Here is a 16445-nt window from a genome sequence, read left to right as displayed (position 1 = left end):
CATATTATTATTTGTAGAGGTAAATTTGGACATTTATATATATTAAAAAAAGAAGTACATTCCGTTCCGCAAAGAAAAATTCAGAACACGAATAAAACAATTCAATAAAAACGTTCGGTAAAACCAACAGAATATTTGAAAACGTGATGGAATAAGATTGCATGGTGTTATTAAAGAGATTTCTCTCAGGGCTCGAAGCACAAATGATTTTGATTAAATCGCTTCTAAAAGTAATGTAAAATTCCATATTTTCACTGTAAAATATTTCACTTAAGCCAGTAGATTTATTTGTGTTTTATGTGAAGTGTTTTCTTAAAGTCTGAATACGTTAAGCATGATCCAATAATTATGAGCTAGCTGCATTAATAACCATTTGCTAGATTGAAGTAAAATAATCACCTTAAATGCAACTTTTTGCCCACGTGAAAAAATATGAGATGTGCTATTTTTTTACGCTGTTTATTTATCCATTTATAAGGATATAAAAATAAAAACACATGTTGTGCAAAATTTGAATAAAACCACACAAATCCAACAAAAACTGAATATCGAGCGCGTCAGCCACACAGATGTCATTGAGGTAATGTCTGATAAAGGTGAACTGGAATGAAGGTACATTCAAATGACATCAAGCCAGTGTCCAGTGAATGTCTCTGACAGATCCCTCCTTTACAGCGTCAATCTTGTGAGATGATGTCCAGGCTGGCGAGATGTCTCATGGTTGGCCTGCCATGAGGACAGTTCCATGGATGCTGGATTTCCCCCATGTGAACCACAAGCTTCTTCATCTCACTTGCACTCAGAGCAGTGCCAATCATCACCTGAAAGTGGACACCAGCCAAAACAATAGAAATGAATTCCAGAAGCCATCTTGTAAAAAATATAGAAATGAACACATTTCATAGCCGGTGACCCCTGAATATAGGAAAAAGTGTGAAACCAACAGGTATTTTTGACCAAAGCCTGTGTCATACATCTCAATGAGACCTGAGACACGTGACACATTGTTAAAAAAAAAAAAAAAGGGAATAATATGTCTCCTTTAATGGAAAATAAATGAAGGAATATATGATATTCCATGTATCATCAGAATGCCTTTACTTATAAGATTACAAATGACTAAAACCATACATTACCACCGAAATGTGAGGTTTTCTCACACAAAAGCACACAAAAAACAATTGATTATAGTAAAATGCACAAGGAGTTTATGGGTTATTTTCATTGTACAAGGTATCCTTTATGCCTTATAAGATAGTTTGCAGTAATGTGATGCATAGAAAATTGTCCAAACACAACGACTCATGTTAACTCTCAACTTGATTATTATACTGATATGAACTCACAGATTTTCGACAAGCTCTGGAGGCGAACATCTGCCTGACTCTTGATGGGCGGCACATGACACCCGGGCTGTCACTTAACATGAAGATCAGCTCCTCGATGTCGGCTGGGCCAAAGGTCCAGTTTTTACTGGTAGGCAATGAAAGAAGCTTGACTCGCTCCATTACCTGAGCTGCAGAAACAAAGGAAAAAAATAAATGTTATTCATATAATCAGCATGGAAAATGATTTTCAGATGAAAGATAAATCGGCCTGGATTTGATCTCTTGTTTTCAGTGTTTTTTAAATGGTCATACCCTCCTCATCAACCAGAAATTCAAAGCCATTCTTTCGGAAAATCTCGAGGTTCTCCATGAGCACATTCTCACTAACTGCTGTGAGGTGAAGTTTCTGTGGGCTGCAAACATGAAGGGAGAAAAACACACGTAGATCAGAGAAGCAAGCACGCTCTGCACATAAAGTTTTTTTTTTTTTTTTTTTTTTTAAAAATCAACAGATCCACTTTCATACGCAATAAGTTTCTGTCCTTGGAGCACAGTGTGCTGCTGTAGCATCTCAAAGTTGTACTTCTCATCCGTGGCATGCTGGTCTATCATGAAGATGTCCGAGTTCAGTTTGGTGATGATGAAGCCCAAGTTAAATTGACCGATGATCTCCATTTCTTTAAACATTTCTTTACTGGAGGGATGGGAGAGAGATTGTTTACTGTTGTGGCAATTAATTGGTTTAGTCAGCCATAGTAACAAAAGTAAAATGCCAACCTGATCTCTTTCTTGAGCTCGTCCTCTGCACTTTGGTTCTCTCCGGGGTTGATCTTGGCCCTGAAGCGTCTGTATTGCAGCTCCTCACCAGCCCTTTGTCTGTGCCGCTCCTTCAGCCTCCTTATGTTCCCAGCCAGCTCTTGTAGAGAGAACTGGAGATGCGACGTCCTCCTCTGCAGGCGGACTGGGGCGTCCACCATCGAGGAGGATTTTTCAAAAGAGCTTGAAAGAGTTTCAGATAATCGCTCATCAGGAAAATGCGCTTTCTCTACCCTGGCTCTTTTAGCCTCTGGGCTCACAGCAGCGTCCTCATTAGATGAGCACGTTTCAGTCTGTAACTCTGAGTGCTCAGGAACAGGGTCATTGGTGTGTAGCGTTTCAGTGTGTGATGCATCTTCTACGCTGGTGCTGTCAGTAACCGTTTTAGGAGAGTTGAACTCTGGACCAGAACATCGTATATCTGGTGTTGCTGTTCTGAGGTCACAACTGGACACAGCACTGTGTTTCTCAGAGTCATTATCGCTGCATGACATCCTTCCATACCTAAACCCATCGAGCACGGACGTTCCGACAGGGGAGCATTTAGAAATCTCTCTTGTGAGCTTTGAAGGAGACTTCCCACTTGGGCTCCAGGCAGAGGGTTTTACAGAGTCTTTAAAAAAACACGGCAGCGTTTTCTGTGCCGGGCCCCTGTTGGAAGCCTTTTCTGTACTTGATTTGTTGCCAGAGGTGGTGCTGTTATGATTTGAAAAGGCAGCTTTGAGGCCGGACAGGTTTATGGACGATTTTGGGCTCGGACTCACTGTTTGGATGTCCTCTCCAGATTCTGCAGTGTTCTCGTTAGACAAGACGACTGGTCCAGATGCTGATGATGCATCTGGAGACAAATACAAAGCCAGTTGGCATAAAGGTGTTACAATAGTATTAATAAAAAAAATACACATCTATAACTATTGCAGAGATGTGTTCTTACTGGCTGTAGGTGTATAGTTCAGGCTGATTTTATTGACTCCCGCCTCATACATCGTGATGAGAGAGCTCTTTAAAACAGCCAACAAGAGTTTCTCCTCCTGAAGGAAAATCTGTCGTTTGTCTGGGGTTACATTAACATCCACACACTCTGAAAATAGAACATAAACACTCTCATAGCATAGAAAGTCAATAGTTGTCCAGAAATAACACAAGTTTGACTGTTGGCAAATTTCTCACCTGAGGCCACGGTTATGTTCAAGGCAACAAATGGATACTGATGTCTGTTATACGTGTGGTAAACTTCATTCACAAGTTTGGTAACCTGCAGCGTGAAGAATCAAGAGGTCAGGGGCAAAATACCAGCGCTGACATTTTTTCAACTCAACGTGAGTTACCTTAATGGGGTCACATGGCCTGCTGTTGATGAAGAAGAACTGCCTGTCTGTGGCACTTCGCCCAACACCGTGGTCCCCCCTCGAGACAAACCCTGTGACGCTGGAAAAACACTTTTTGTTCAACAACAGATCCTCCGATTAGAAAAGGGGGCACACAAGGACGTCCATTAAATGGTGGCACTCACGAGAAAAGCTGCTTGGGTAGGTCTACATCTTGGAGTGCATATTCCTCAATTATGTTTTCTGCAGGAGACATCTGCTGAAAAGGTAGAAGACTCTGGAGCTGCAGGACACAGACAAAGTCATAGGCGGTGACAACAGATTTTATTCATTCAGGGACGTTCTGTTATTCTCCTGTTACGTCAGGCTAAAATCAGAACTCGGGGGAAAAAAAGCCACCCTGTAGGATCGAGAAAGATAAGAAACCAATGTTTCAACCTGCTTTGGTCCAAAAATGGCGCCAATGTTGTCTCTCATGCTCCGGCTGCCACTGGTGCTGAGGACTGTGCTGCGTTTTCCCTTCCCATTTTGGTTAGAGCAGGTAATGCGCACTCCTGTAGAGATGATACAGTAGGCCTGCAGGACGTGTATCATTTTGGCATACTCCTGAAAACACGGAACGGTGAAGTATTTGGAATCAAATACAAATGACAATGACAGTTTATTAAGCTTTTGATAACTAAGTGAAATTCAAAGAAATGGCATAAAAAAAAAGGGAAAACATATATATATATATATATATATATATATATATTTTTTTTTTTATAGTGTCCAGAAGCACTACAAGCTAGACAGCTTGTAGAAAATTGAGGTTGAATATGTCACTTTTACTCCCCGTTTATAAAAGTGGTGCACAGTTCAAAATACAGGCCCAGAAGTACAAACTCAGTGCAACAAAAGTGAATAGACCTGCGATTATGACACAGAACTAAAGATAGAAAACCAGCGGTCATTGAAGCAAAATTGAGCACGCTTGTGACTTCTAATTAGTTAAATAAAAAAATTTAAAAAGGCCATGTAAACACCAGCTAAGGTTTCTTTCTAAACTTTCTCTGCATGTCTGCATCATGGCTCCAAATGAAAAAGAATTACCAGAGAAAATTATTTGAGTTGGATAGCAACTAAAAGCCTGTGGAAGCATACGTGTGGCACCAATCAGGCAGCAAACCTGATTAGTGATTAGGGAAAAATTGATTTTTTTAAAAATACACTAACGGCAGTCACAAGACAAGTGACCAGTTAAGTGATTGGTTAGGCGCTTCCACTTCTGCTTGAGAAGTTGAACAATTTTAATTATTTTTACTGCAAACTACAAGAGCACAGCAAAGCAATGGACTTATCCTGGCAGTGAAGCATGGGGGTGAGAGTGTGGTGATATGGCAACATGGATGCTGGGAGATATACCAAAATACGGTCTAACAAGTAACTGAAGGTGCACTAACAGATGTATTACAATTCTCAGTACTTTTAGTATTTAATAATACTGCACAGAGACACATTCACTTCATCTGTGTGCTCTGTGTTCTTACTGGTGTATTACAGTGTATCACATTTGTGAACTGGGTTACAATCATAGTGGGACAAATGATCTAGTTAACCAAGGCAGGGAGTCGAGATAATGGATATTTCTGGATATTTTTCCACCCAACAGCTAAGTCTCTCCAGAGATAAAAATGAATATGCTGTTAATATGCTGACTTTTTATTGTGACAGTCGACGGGCAAATTGCAGATATAAAGTACTTGGCTTTTCAAAATTAAAAAAGAAAAAACAACACTACCTTATATGTGACATATTAAATATCATATCAAATTCATCATTACGTAACCTTTTCAAATAGACATTTTACAATAGTCTACCAAACGGTGTGCTAATGTGCTGCTAAGAGTGGGCAAGGGCATTGTACAAATACAAATGAACCGTTTAGATATTTTTCTCTCCGACCTTTTTAATATTGCGTTGGAACTCCTTGTGTCGAACGGGCAGGGTGTAGAAGAGCTGCTGCAGGACGACTGTGGTGCCTTGCTGCCGGGGATGAGGTGACTGCTGCACAAGGTGGCCTTTGTGGTCAAACACAAGCCTGGTGCCCACCTGGCTGGACTCGTGGCATGTAATAACACTCAGTTCACTGCAACAAGAAGTCAGAGGAAAACTTGGCTGATGATCAGACAAATAATTCAGCCTTGTCGGCAGAATAAATGCTGCCAGTGAAGCGTTTACCTCAGAGCACATAAAGAGCTCAGAGCTTCACCTCGGAAACCAAATGTCTCCACGTGGATGAGATCGGAGAAATCCCTTAACTTTGATGTGTGATGCTTGAGCGCTGTGATACAAATACATCAAATGTCCTTTAAGTTTAGATAAGCCTCATCTATTATAACCGGAAGTACAAAGATGATACTTACTCAGTCCTTCAAAGTTAGCCTCCTCAACACCTTTGCCATTGTCTGACACTTCCACTTGTTCAGTTCCACACTCCTTTAGCTTGACATCTGGAGCACAAAAAAAAAAAGAAAGGGCATTAATGTATTTTGCAGATGGAAAACTCTACAGTTCAGGTAAAACCTTGCTGAGAATAAAGGGTAAACAGCACTGGAGGATCTTAATGAGTCTTACAACAAAAGCTTGTGAGACCCTCCAAAAAGACTGAATATGATGGAAATATATTTTTGGTGTGTCTTTGCTTACCAATATTGGTGGCTCCTGCATCAATGCTGTTCTCCACCAGCTCTTTGACAGCAGTGGCCAAAGTCAGCACCACTTGTCCTGAACAGATTTGATGCACTGAGTGCTTGTCTATAGCCTTGATGGCTCCGGCAGGCTCAGAGCTGCTGACAAGAAAACAGTTCTACTCAGTTATACTGCACAAGTTATACTGCATGTTTTAAACATGTCATTTTTACAGTTAAAAATCTAGCACATATAAACTACCTTAAGTTAGAGTGAATCAAACATTCAACTGATAAGCTTAACTTCATGTTTATCTATGGTTAAAACGTGTTTTTCTGTGGCAAAATGGAATGGAGATCTGCAATAGTTAAGGGGCCTGAAGAAAAATCTGAAAACGCTATGCATGAAACTGCAGATTGTTTTTTATTTACCCAAGCAAAGTGGACTTCAGGCTCAGATGAATATGAATCCAATGAGAGTTTATGACATCACAAATTTTCAACATAGCTGATTTGCATGGTGCAAGTTCAATACTACCTTAAGACATGTTGCATGTTATAGCGGTTAGCTTACCAAACATCTGACATCCTCGAAGGGTGACCGGTGTCCTGGCAGCTTAATGTTCAACCCTTTCTGAAACAGTAGGGGACCCCTGCTAACGAGTCCCCATAGTCAAATTAAGCTTTATTATTTTCACTGACTCTTTACACGACATATCCTTGTAAACACAGACGTGAGGATGTCCCGCGCGGATGCACACTTTGCTCGCGAGGGTTACAAATGCGCGAAAATACGCATACTGTTTTGAAATATTGAACATTTCAAATTCAAAATTTGTAAAAAGAAATAAATAAACAAATAAACACATATAACGGGTAGAAAATATGGATATGAAACAAAATAGATATTATCACAAGTGTTACAAAATGTGTTGCAAACAACTATGTAGAATTTCATCACCAAACCTAGCGGTTGTTAGGGCGCCTGCGCAAGTACCTCACGCTGCAAAAAAACGAATAAAAGTTTTTTTTGCCAGCACCATTATTCTAAATGTTTTGACGCCATGTAGTTTGTCTTCGTTGAAATACCACATCTGTGTTGATTTTTTTGGAATTGTGTTTTTGTGGAAAGACATTTTTGCCACGCCATTCATTTCTCATTTAGCAGCAAACACGTATGACGGTCCCTGCTTATCGTCTATTCCTGAATCATGGCCGGCCGTTAGCATGGCGGAGCTTGAGAGAGTTTTCTGAGCTTTCTTCTGTGACTGATTATCGTCATGCCAATATGACAAGCTAGGGTTATCGAGTAGCCTAGCTCACCTCACAGCAGACATGGGGTAGCTGTTAGTTTGTTTTACCAAGTCTATATTTTCATACAAAATGTACAGTTCAACATCTAACAACGGGATCATGCGCTCGGAGGAATGTTCTGGGAGCAGTAGCAACCTGTTGCTCCGCCGCAACCTTAAACCTGTGAATATACAGGAGATTGAGAGTAACTCTAGCTTGTTTAGTTTGGCAAGCGAGGAAGACGGGGACGTACAGTTTGACAGTAAGTAGCTTTCTTCTGTCAACATAGACAAATGTATACTTGTCAACCCATTCGTGGTGGTTATCACACATTATGTGGCACATTAATACGTTAAAATGTCGATGGGTACAGATGCCAGATCTCGCGAGAGAAACCAGAAACGGGGGGCATGGACATCAGTCATTACCAGATTATTAGCTACATTAATGCGTCAGTCCCACCACAAATCTTAACTTCATAGATGGCACTGTCTCGTTTTTGTTTGAACTAATACAGAGAGCCGTGAATTCAGCTAAGTACTCTTGCGGTTGTAGATTGTGGTCCTGTATTATTATTATTTTTTTTACCACTACGTTTAAATTTGTGAAGATGGGACAATTAACCTTTGCACATTCACCTTGCAGAATTATCTTCTAGTTGAATTGCAGTACCTGTTCACATATACTGCAGGACAATTGGATTAGACTGTGCATAATAAACTGAGATATGGATGCTGCATTTCATATGCAGCTATTTAAAAATGATATTCTTTTAACTTGTGAGCTGACACTTCTCTAAAGTCTTTTGAATTTAAGTTGTAACAAAGCCAACTGTTAATGAATGAATGAGAGAATGACTGAATGACTTTACCAGCCTAGTGTGCAAAACAAAGGCAAAATGAAAGATGTTTACAAAGATAATGTGACTGGCCACCTTGGTTAATGTAGGCTTCATTGATGAGAACATTGTTTCTTTAATGGGTTTTTCATTTTTTTTGTAACAAGATCTGCACGATGTGCTCTGTTTTAATTGTTCTGTGATAATTCCACTTGTTATCTGGCACTGTCAGTGAAGCCGCTAAAGAAGCTTACCTGGAATTTTTTTCTAGTTTATTGTCACTTGTGTGCATCAGGATGGGGTAGAAGGTAAGAGCGGTTGATGGACCCTGTAATGGGTGGACAGACTTGAAATCTGTGCGATAGTCACATAAGATGAAGAGACACAGGACTTGTACAGAGAGCAACTGGAAACAGGCAACTACACTGTAGTAGCAAGGCTTTATTAGCCGCAATTCAAAGAAAACTATTCACGGAAAAACGAGCTTGAGGTCGCTTAAACTAAGCAAACTTTAGATTCCTTTTTTATAATGTGAGGTGTTTGTTGAGGAGTTACGAGCATGTAAGTAATGTCCTAGAGTGCAGAAACAGTTTGAAATAGTGTCTCAGGGTAAAAGAAAAAAAGGTTGACAGCTAGTATAGCTTTGTTGATAGTTTTGTTTTAGTAATATTAATATATAGCTGTTTCAGTCTGATAAATGATGTGCTCGAGTCTATTTATTACATTACATGTGCCATTGCTTGTACATGTTTGGTCTCGTCGCTATTTTTATTTGACTCTGAAACTTGGTAGAGACTCCTTGAGTTGCAGTCTCTACCGACTGAGAGACGGAAATAAGCAGTTTAGTTTACGCAGAGATGAATCATCTTTACGTTATTTCATTAACAGTATCGACTCTCTGTTCTCCGTTTCTAGAGGGTATTTACATGTAAATGTTATATGGACATTTTATAGTGTGCTGCGCCACGCACCTCCACACATCCTGCAATATGGGGACATGAGAGTGAAGAGTGACAACTCTTTCCTGTTTTTTTGGCACGGTGTGCGTTTTTTCTCAGCTTGGTCGTGTGTGCGGTAGTTGGAGGGGCAGGTCTCCGCTGTGCGTGGCAGATAAGCACTGCTGCTGTGCACACCCCTTTATGTATAAGCAAGATGAGCTCATTTTATGTCTTTGAGTTGAGGGGGGGGGGATCATTGGTATTGCTTGTAGAGGATATTATTGCATCGAACGGGTAGTCGCACTGAAAAAATGGACCTAGGAGAGAAAAACATTGCCGAAATGATAGCAAAAGTAATTGAAGAAGGTAAGCCATAGGTTGTCAAACTTACTACGCACCATTCTCATGAATGAGTAGTCGCTTTGTACCTTTTTAAGACTTTGATACTGAATCAAAGAAGTATTCCAGAACAGTAGGGTCCTTTTTTTTTTTTTTTTTCTTGTAGAATGCTAAATTTTTCCCTCTTTGTTTGTTCAGCTTCTGACTCGGATGATAAGCGCGAGGTGTTGATGGCTGGTCGGCATTATCCATCCATCCAAGAGTTTGCATCATCTATCCCCAACCACCTTCTCCTCGGCTCTCTACTCGAGCACTTGTGCTGCGTCTACGAGAGCAACCCGGCACGCTCGCGTTTGCTGTTTAAAGGTATCGACTCAGAAGTGGCGCCGCTTTGAAGATGTTTAGATACGACTTATGTCAAGCGTTCTGTCCCCGTGATAAATTTGCGCTACTTTTTTCCTCCCCTCACAGTCATTGGCCAGCGTTTGGCCTCCTTGAACCTCCTCTCACCCTTGGCAATAAGTGATGAATTCAGCACAGTTCGACTCCAGCACAACAGGGCCTTCACTGAGCTGCTTAACGCTGCAAGTTCCTCATTGTACCCGCAGGTAGCCGCACATCTCACCACTTTGCTCACTACACAAGGTGCTTATTGCAGTAATGGACAAGCCGTCAATTTTGATGTTCTTTTTACAGGTGCAGGGATATAAAGTGGGACGTGCTTTTCCGAATGAATTGATCCTGCTTCTTTGATTTGGTTGTTATGATCACGGTCTTAAACGCTCCTCGTTTTGCTTTTGCAGGGCCAGCGTCTCACCACAAACGCACATAATCCCGCTGTAAGGTAGAGTGTTTTTGTTGCAGTAGTTTTTCATGCCTTTTTGCTTTCACAGATCTTTTAAGAAGATTATTGAAGGAAAAAAAGCAAAAACAAATCTCTGCCTTTCCCACAGAGCAACGGAGGGATTGTTTCAAGCGCAGACGTCACGGTATCTTAGTGAGTTTGAAGAAATCTGTAGGCTCGGGAAAGGATCATATGGAAACGTTTGTAAGGTATTGAGCTATTTCCTGCATTGAGCTAACTTATCTTCATTCTTTCGAAGCTCCCCCAGCATAATAGTGACGTCTTTGATATAACTGTAGGTTTTAAACAAGCTGGATGGACAATATTATGCGGTGAAGAAAATTCTCATCAAGCAAGTCTCTAAAGAAGACTGCATGAAGGTGAACCAGTTTTATTGAATATTATTCCATCATTACGCCTGAATACAGAGACCCACTCTAACTAATTGGGTCATTTTACATGTTTTAGGTCCTTAGGGAAGTAAAAGTGTTGTCCAGCTTGCAGCATGTAAACATCGTAGGCTATCACACCGCATGGATGGAACACGTTCAGCCCGCGGCATGTGAGTATTTTGCTGCTGGATTGAAAAGAAAGATTTGTGAATGATAGTTATACCTTCTGTAAACTGTCTTCGTTGCAGATACCGAGTCACTGCTTCCAGCTCTGGAATCTCCCGGACAGCAAGAAAGGTGAGAGTAGCGTCACTGGTGCCATTTTCCTTAGTCTGTGCTTATTCTGCAACAGTGTTTAAATAAGCTGTGGTGTGTTTGCAATCCGTCTCCACTCTTTCACCCACAGTTGTGACAACCGTGACAACAGTAGCACCGGCTCCTCCATAGTTTTCCAAAGCCACAGTCAAGCACCGGTAGATGCTGCTTCAAGTGCCAAAGAGCCCCCATCGGATACCCAGCCCACGAGAGCCTTAGTTTCAGCCCAAGAGGGACACATCGTCTGTCCAAAGACGATGCGTCGCATCCCAGAGAACTACGTCCCTTGTGTGTTTCTGGGACAGCAAGGAGACATGAAAAACTCCAAATGTCCTGCCACGGACTGGGACACTTCTGCACTCTTAGAGGAGTCGAGCAGGAGTAGCATTGAACTCAACAACAACTCTCACATCGATAAGGAGTGTCAGCAATGGACAGACAAACGTACAAGAAGGCCCTCTAAAGAGGTTGGTGCTCAAAGAAACTTTCAGGGATTTAAGTAGTTTGTAAAAGGATGAATATTGCGATGTTTTAATGCGTACTGGAATTAAGTAGGATGTTTTGGGTTTTCTTTTTTAAAGAAAAGTCTTGCCTTGACATGAAGAAGGTAACATTTCCCTTCGTGATTCCTCTTTATGTGCAGGTACAGTTCCACCTGATGCTCTACATCCAGATGCAGCTGTGCGAGCGCTCGCTCAAGGACTGGGTCTCTGAGAGAAACGCCAGGCTCAGAGAGCAGCAAACCCCAGCTTGTAATTGTTTTCCACTTGATTTTGTTCCATTGTAGATCATATTTACCAAAGACTCCAGATTTAACTTACATTTGGCTATCATTTTCTCACAATTTGCAAATGACTCCCACCATAATGCCACGTTTTTCATGCTGATAACCAGTTTAATAAGATACAAAAGATTTTTTTTTTATAATTGGATGTAATGCACGGTTGTATCCTCAGGTCCATATAGCTGTGTGAATACAGAACAAACACTCTGTTTGCTGAGACACATACTTGAAGGAGTGGAGTACATTCATTCCAGGGGAATCATGCACAGAGACCTAAAGGTAAGGTTTATGGATTTTTATTTCACCCAAATGTTTTTAAGCTTAGAGTGTGCGATTTCAAGATGTTTACGGAGCTTAATGAAAGAGTTGCAGCCATCGGATACATTATTTCAAAAAGTCCTGTTAACAATCTGTCTCGAATGAGATGTGTTGAATCTCCCAGTAGTGGAAGACAAAGTCATACAACCTTTCAGGCAGCACTTGTTTCAGTTCCTCTTTCCTTCCTCCAACACATTTCAAATAAATGTCCCTCTTGCAAATATCCTGAAGTCTCCTCGGCTGCTGGAGGAGTCGAAGAAGTTGGTCTCTCTGTTTAAAGAGACGTGGCTCTGTCAAGGCCGCAGGCAAGCGGTCGTTCTGGCCGAAGACTGTGAGCGGGGAGGTCAGGCTGAGGAGTTTGATCAGCAGAGGGCGGTTCTTTACATTGCGCCTGTGGTTCAGGAACAGGAACAGACAGTTCTCCCCGGCTTTGCTCAGCTTATTGATGTGGGCTCCGTACCTCAGAAGCAGGTCCACCAGCTCCTCGATGCCCATTCTGCATGCCTCATGTAGAGGTGTCATTCCGGTCTTGGTCGCAATGTCGGGATTTGCTCCCTGCTCAAGCAGCTCAGAGATGCAGCTAAGATCATCATCCAAGGTTTTAGCTGTATTTGTAGCCATTGCCATGACAGCTAAATGCAGAGGAGTGTTCCCAGACTGCCGCTTCCCCTTGGAAAAGAATTCTATTTATTTAATATAGGACATGAGGTACAAATTTTAAATTCATTCTGCTGTTGCTTTTATTTCCCATAGATTGAAAAATAATTTATGTGGTACAGCAACACAAATTTACTTGGCTTAAGCATCCTCAACAAAGGGACAATACAAACCATGTTGATATCTGCTCCCTGCCTGATCAAGCTGACTATGATATCCTTATGGAGGATCCCTGCAGCCATATGCAGGGGTGTCATCCCATTGCTGCACACAGCGTCAACATCAGCACCATAGCTGATCAGAATTGGGACGGCAGACAGTGCCTTGTATTGCACTGATATGTGGAGAGCTGCCTGGTGACCACTTCCCTCCACCTAGAGAGGAACCATAACAAAGCTCAACATATAGAGAGTACATTTCCAGAGAAATTTTTATTACAAAGATTTAATCATTGAAATATGGATGTTCTACCTGGGAATTTAACAAACTCAAGTACTGTCAAGTCAACGCAAGACGTTGATTTGCTAAGTAGAAAAACCTCATCACCTGTGCGTTGATGTTAGCACCGTGCTCGCAGAGGAGTCGTAAGCAGGCCTCTGCCTGCCTACGTGCACCAACCACAGCCCTCCCGAACTTGGAGTCGGGTTTAGACGAGGCAGCCCGGATACTCGGCCAGCCAGTTATCACCAAGTGTAGCGGGGTTCGACCGAGCTGGTCCCTGAGACAGAGACAGAGACGGTGTCGGTGAGCGCGGTGCCAATGGAGAGCTGACAGCTTTTTTGTGAAAAAAGGAACCAGCTACACCTGCATCTTTGCACTTGGTTTCACCGGAAGTTCAAGTTGCCAAAGATTATCACAACTTTTATCGTGTACTTGTATACTTCTTTGTTTCACAGAATATTACCTCAAAATAACAGTTATGATATCGGTCCATTTTTAGTTGCTGTTGTCTTTTTCTTAACACAACAGTTTCACGTCTCTTTCTTCGTGGGAAAGAGGTGTCGGTGTGCACACCCAAATCCGTGCCGTGTTTTTCCGCACCTCATTTCAGTGTCGGCTCCTGCTGACAGCAGACTCTGCATGCTGTGTAGTCTTCTGTGAGATGCAGCCAGATGAAGGGGGAGGGTGGCGAAGCCCTTAGGTGTGAAGACATGCACAAATGTTGAAATGTTGGGGAACACGCCTGAGCACGTCTCGCTGTGGTTATGCTTTTTCATTTGTGTGTGGTGATATTGCATAAGGTGTTTTCCATCCATGTTATTTTCTTTGAGGTGAGATTTAAGTTTGACACGCTTTAAATCTTACTTGACATTCAGAAAGATGGTTGCATTGTTGAATTTACCTTCCAGAAAACTTCTCCAGGTGCACCGCCTTGTATCTCAATTCGACAGTTGCTCCCATACTTGTTTGACATGTCTTCAATGCGTTCCAAGTCTTGATCCATAATCGCAGTGTAGAATTCATTGTTGTAAAAGTTGATGTTACCTCTCTTACCAGGATGTTCCTTGCGCAGCTCCAGCATGGCTGCGTGTTGCCGACTTGCTGCTAGTTTGCTCGATTGCCAAGTGGTTTGCTTGGAAGATGAACAATCTAAATGCTCATCAGCTACTTCTGCTTCCTGTTTTTGGTCTTCTGAGCCCGGTTACGTCATCGAGGCTTAAGAGGTGTTGCATCTGTCTAACTTTGATGTACCACCTTTCTGTGACAGCTGATAACCTCTGGCTGCATTCGGGGGCCAATGACGGGGAATTGTGACACGCTTTTGCAGCAGTAAACTGGGTTGCTCCGGTGTTTGTTTCACTTCACTTTGTGGAGGGCAGTTCTTACTTTTTTAACGCATGGAATGAAGTACAGTATTTTCACAGAGGAGGGAGATTGTGGTGTACTTTGAAAGATTCATTTTTTTTTCTAAATCACATTCCCTTTTTAATGGCTTCGTCTAGGACGTGCATAACAGTCACGTAGCATCCTTTTATAGTTTAATGTTTGATTTTTATTTTATTTTTTTCCCCTTCCTTTATGTCATGTGAAACGCACGTGCGCATGTTTTTATTTTTTTTCTTTCTTCCCACAGCCAAGGAACATTTTCCTTCATGGTCAGGACTGTCATGTCCGGATTGGAGACTTTGGTTTGGCCTGTAGGGATATAATCGTAGAAGGCAATAAAAGTGTCGCCTCTCCTGGCAGTGGTAACTGTAACATTTTTAAAACACGACATGCCTCCAGATCACCAGTAGGTGGCACCCTTTATCTTCTAAGTGGTATTTGATATGCATTTTGCAGATTCCAGCCATACTTCAGGTGTTGGCACGTTCGTGTATGCTGCACCAGAACAACTTAAAGGATCCCATTATGATTCAAAGGTAATCAGGTTAACTGCTTAACTATGATGAATTAATTCACCATTTGAACGCATCATGATTTATAGCCGTATTAATTGTTTCATCAAGATGCTTTTGTTGTTAGGATTCATCCGTGTTCTTTTTGCTTGTTTGTGATATTTAAAAACCTCCTGAACAAGCGTGTCAATCTTGCTTTCGCAGTCAGACATGTACAGCATCGGAGTTCTGGCTGTTGAGCTGTTTGAGCCTTTTGGGACGGAGATGGAGCGGGTCCGGACCCTTGAGGGCCTGAGAGAAGGGAAGATTCCAGACTCATTCTGCCACAGATGGCCAGTTCTGACTAATTACATCAAGAAGCTGACGAGTAAAGAGCCAAGTACTCGGCCAACAGCCCGCCAGCTCCTACAGAGTGAACTTTTCTTCAATAAAGATATGGTATTTTGAGATGAACAGATTAACTCCTTTTAACTCGTTAGAGAGTACTTTCTTTCAGTCCCATAAAAGTTTTATTACACTTAACCTGCTGCGAAGGGTCTTTAAACAAGAAGAATGGTTTTAAGAGTGTTTTTATTTTTCCTTCTTCTTCTTTCAGGTAATCCATGGTTTGCAAAGAAGGGTTGAGGAGCAGGAGGAAGAAATCATGCAGCTGAGGATGCAGATCAGTCAGCTTCGGAACTCACAAGTCACAGTTAGTTTTTCTGAGTTGGACAAGACTTGAGCCTTAAAAAAAAAAAATCTCAACAGACTGTCAAAACTTGATTTACTCAGCCACTGTTGTACTACAAGTGGCTGCGTGTGTGTGTGAACATTTCAGTGTGTCTTGAACACCTTGATATGGGGGTGCAATTATCATTATATTATTTTTTTCAGCTGTTCAATAAAACCTATTTCGAATCTACTGATGGTATTGAGAAGAAGTTTGTGACAACTGATAATTTGAGATGTTTCTTCCGAAACATGCCACATGGATAAAAAACTGGGAAAAGTCTGCAATCTAAGTTGCACCTATCTGTCAGTCAATTGCCTAGTAAAATAAAATAAAATAAAAAATGTTCAGACTTTGTTCACTAGACTGTGTCTGATGGATTTGATTATATCCCCACAAGGAATGTCATCTATTTTGTTGTAAATGCTGTGTATGCTAACATTTTCAGAAAAGAGAATTTATCAAAGACAAGCTATAATAATTGTCATAGAACTAATTACATTTAATTATGTTGGTTTAAAGCGTTTTATGGGTTGTA

The 16445-nt window shown here is 41.4% G+C and overlaps 3 protein-coding genes across 4 annotated transcripts; 1 reads left to right on the top strand and 2 right to left on the bottom strand.

Moving 5' to 3' along the window:
- Positions 1–71: 71 nt before the first annotated feature.
- pms2 (PMS1 homolog 2, mismatch repair system component) lies at positions 72–6945 on the bottom strand. The gene is made up of 15 exons (XM_075457727.1): positions 6716–6945; positions 6161–6303; positions 5878–5964; positions 5693–5795; positions 5417–5600; positions 3911–4078; positions 3658–3755; positions 3473–3572; positions 3315–3399; positions 3079–3225; positions 2106–2982; positions 1855–2022; positions 1641–1741; positions 1347–1516; positions 72–821 (listed from the first exon to the last, which is right to left on the bottom strand). Exons 1-15 carry the CDS (start codon positions 6727–6729, stop codon positions 678–680), a joined length of 2589 nt encoding a protein of 862 aa, XP_075313842.1. The 5' UTR covers positions 6730–6945; the 3' UTR covers positions 72–677.
- A 264-nt stretch (positions 6946–7209) lies between these two features.
- eif2ak1 (eukaryotic translation initiation factor 2-alpha kinase 1) lies at positions 7210–16099 on the top strand. Of its 2 annotated transcripts, none has more exons than XM_075456956.1 (15): positions 7210–7696; positions 9748–9915; positions 10021–10157; positions 10353–10393; positions 10503–10602; positions 10693–10773; positions 10862–10955; positions 11034–11082; positions 11192–11567; positions 11744–11852; positions 12057–12163; positions 14934–15048; positions 15143–15222; positions 15403–15636; positions 15794–16099. In XM_075456956.1, exons 1-15 carry the CDS (start codon positions 7525–7527, stop codon positions 15917–15919), a joined length of 1989 nt encoding a protein of 662 aa, XP_075313071.1. In that variant the 5' UTR covers positions 7210–7524; the 3' UTR covers positions 15920–16099. The 2 variants fall into 2 exon arrangements, with proteins under 2 accessions (XP_075313071.1, XP_075313072.1); XM_075456957.1 differs by lacking the exon at positions 7210–7696 and adding an exon at positions 9434–9576.
- LOC142373624 (ankyrin repeat domain-containing protein 61-like) lies at positions 12011–14513 on the bottom strand. Its single transcript, XM_075456958.1, has 5 exons — positions 14202–14513; positions 13901–13995; positions 13406–13577; positions 13033–13233; positions 12011–12871 (listed from the first exon to the last, which is right to left on the bottom strand). The coding sequence occupies exons 1-5, from the start codon at positions 14379–14381 to the stop codon at positions 12287–12289; spliced, it is 1233 nt and encodes a 410-aa protein (XP_075313073.1). The 5' UTR covers positions 14382–14513; the 3' UTR covers positions 12011–12286.
- Positions 16100–16445: the final 346 nt, after the last annotated feature.

Source organism: Odontesthes bonariensis, chromosome 23 (assembly GCF_027942865.1).
Source record: "Odontesthes bonariensis isolate fOdoBon6 chromosome 23, fOdoBon6.hap1, whole genome shotgun sequence".
NCBI lineage: Eukaryota > Metazoa > Chordata > Actinopteri > Atheriniformes > Atherinopsidae > Odontesthes > Odontesthes bonariensis.
Note: the sequence above shows the minus strand (reverse complement) of the source record. Positions and strands in the feature narration are given on the sequence as shown.

What these genes read in the sequence shown, in the direction of transcription:
- pms2 (XM_075457727.1), bottom strand. An exon ending in GAACTATACACCTACAGCCA is followed by an intron (nt 2,983 to 3,078) that starts GTAAGAACACAT and finishes ATTTGTCTCCAG; the next exon opens with ATGCATCATCAGCATCTGGA. An exon ending in ATTTCTGGTTGATGAGGAGG is followed by an intron (nt 1,517 to 1,640) that starts GTATGACCATTT and finishes TTGTTTCTGCAG; the next exon opens with CTCAGGTAATGGAGCGAGTC.
- eif2ak1 (XM_075456956.1), top strand. Translation starts at nt 7,525, where the DNA reads ATGTACAGTTCAACATCTAACAACGGGATCATGCGCTCGGAGGAATGT. An exon ending in AGAGCAGCAAACCCCAGCTT is followed by an intron (nt 11,853 to 12,056) that starts GTAATTGTTTTC and finishes TTGTATCCTCAG; the next exon opens with GTCCATATAGCTGTGTGAAT. An exon ending in TCATGCACAGAGACCTAAAG is followed by an intron (nt 12,164 to 14,933) that starts GTAAGGTTTATG and finishes TTCTTCCCACAG; the next exon opens with CCAAGGAACATTTTCCTTCA.
- LOC142373624 (XM_075456958.1), bottom strand. Translation starts at nt 14,381, where the DNA reads ATGCTGGAGCTGCGCAAGGAACATCCTGGTAAGAGAGGTAACATCAAC. An exon ending in GGAGCCGACACTGAAATGAG is followed by an intron (nt 13,578 to 13,900) that starts GTGCGGAAAAAC and finishes TCTCTGTCTCAG; the next exon opens with GGACCAGCTCGGTCGAACCC. An exon ending in GTGCTAACATCAACGCACAG is followed by an intron (nt 13,234 to 13,405) that starts GTGATGAGGTTT and finishes GTTCCTCTCTAG; the next exon opens with GTGGAGGGAAGTGGTCACCA.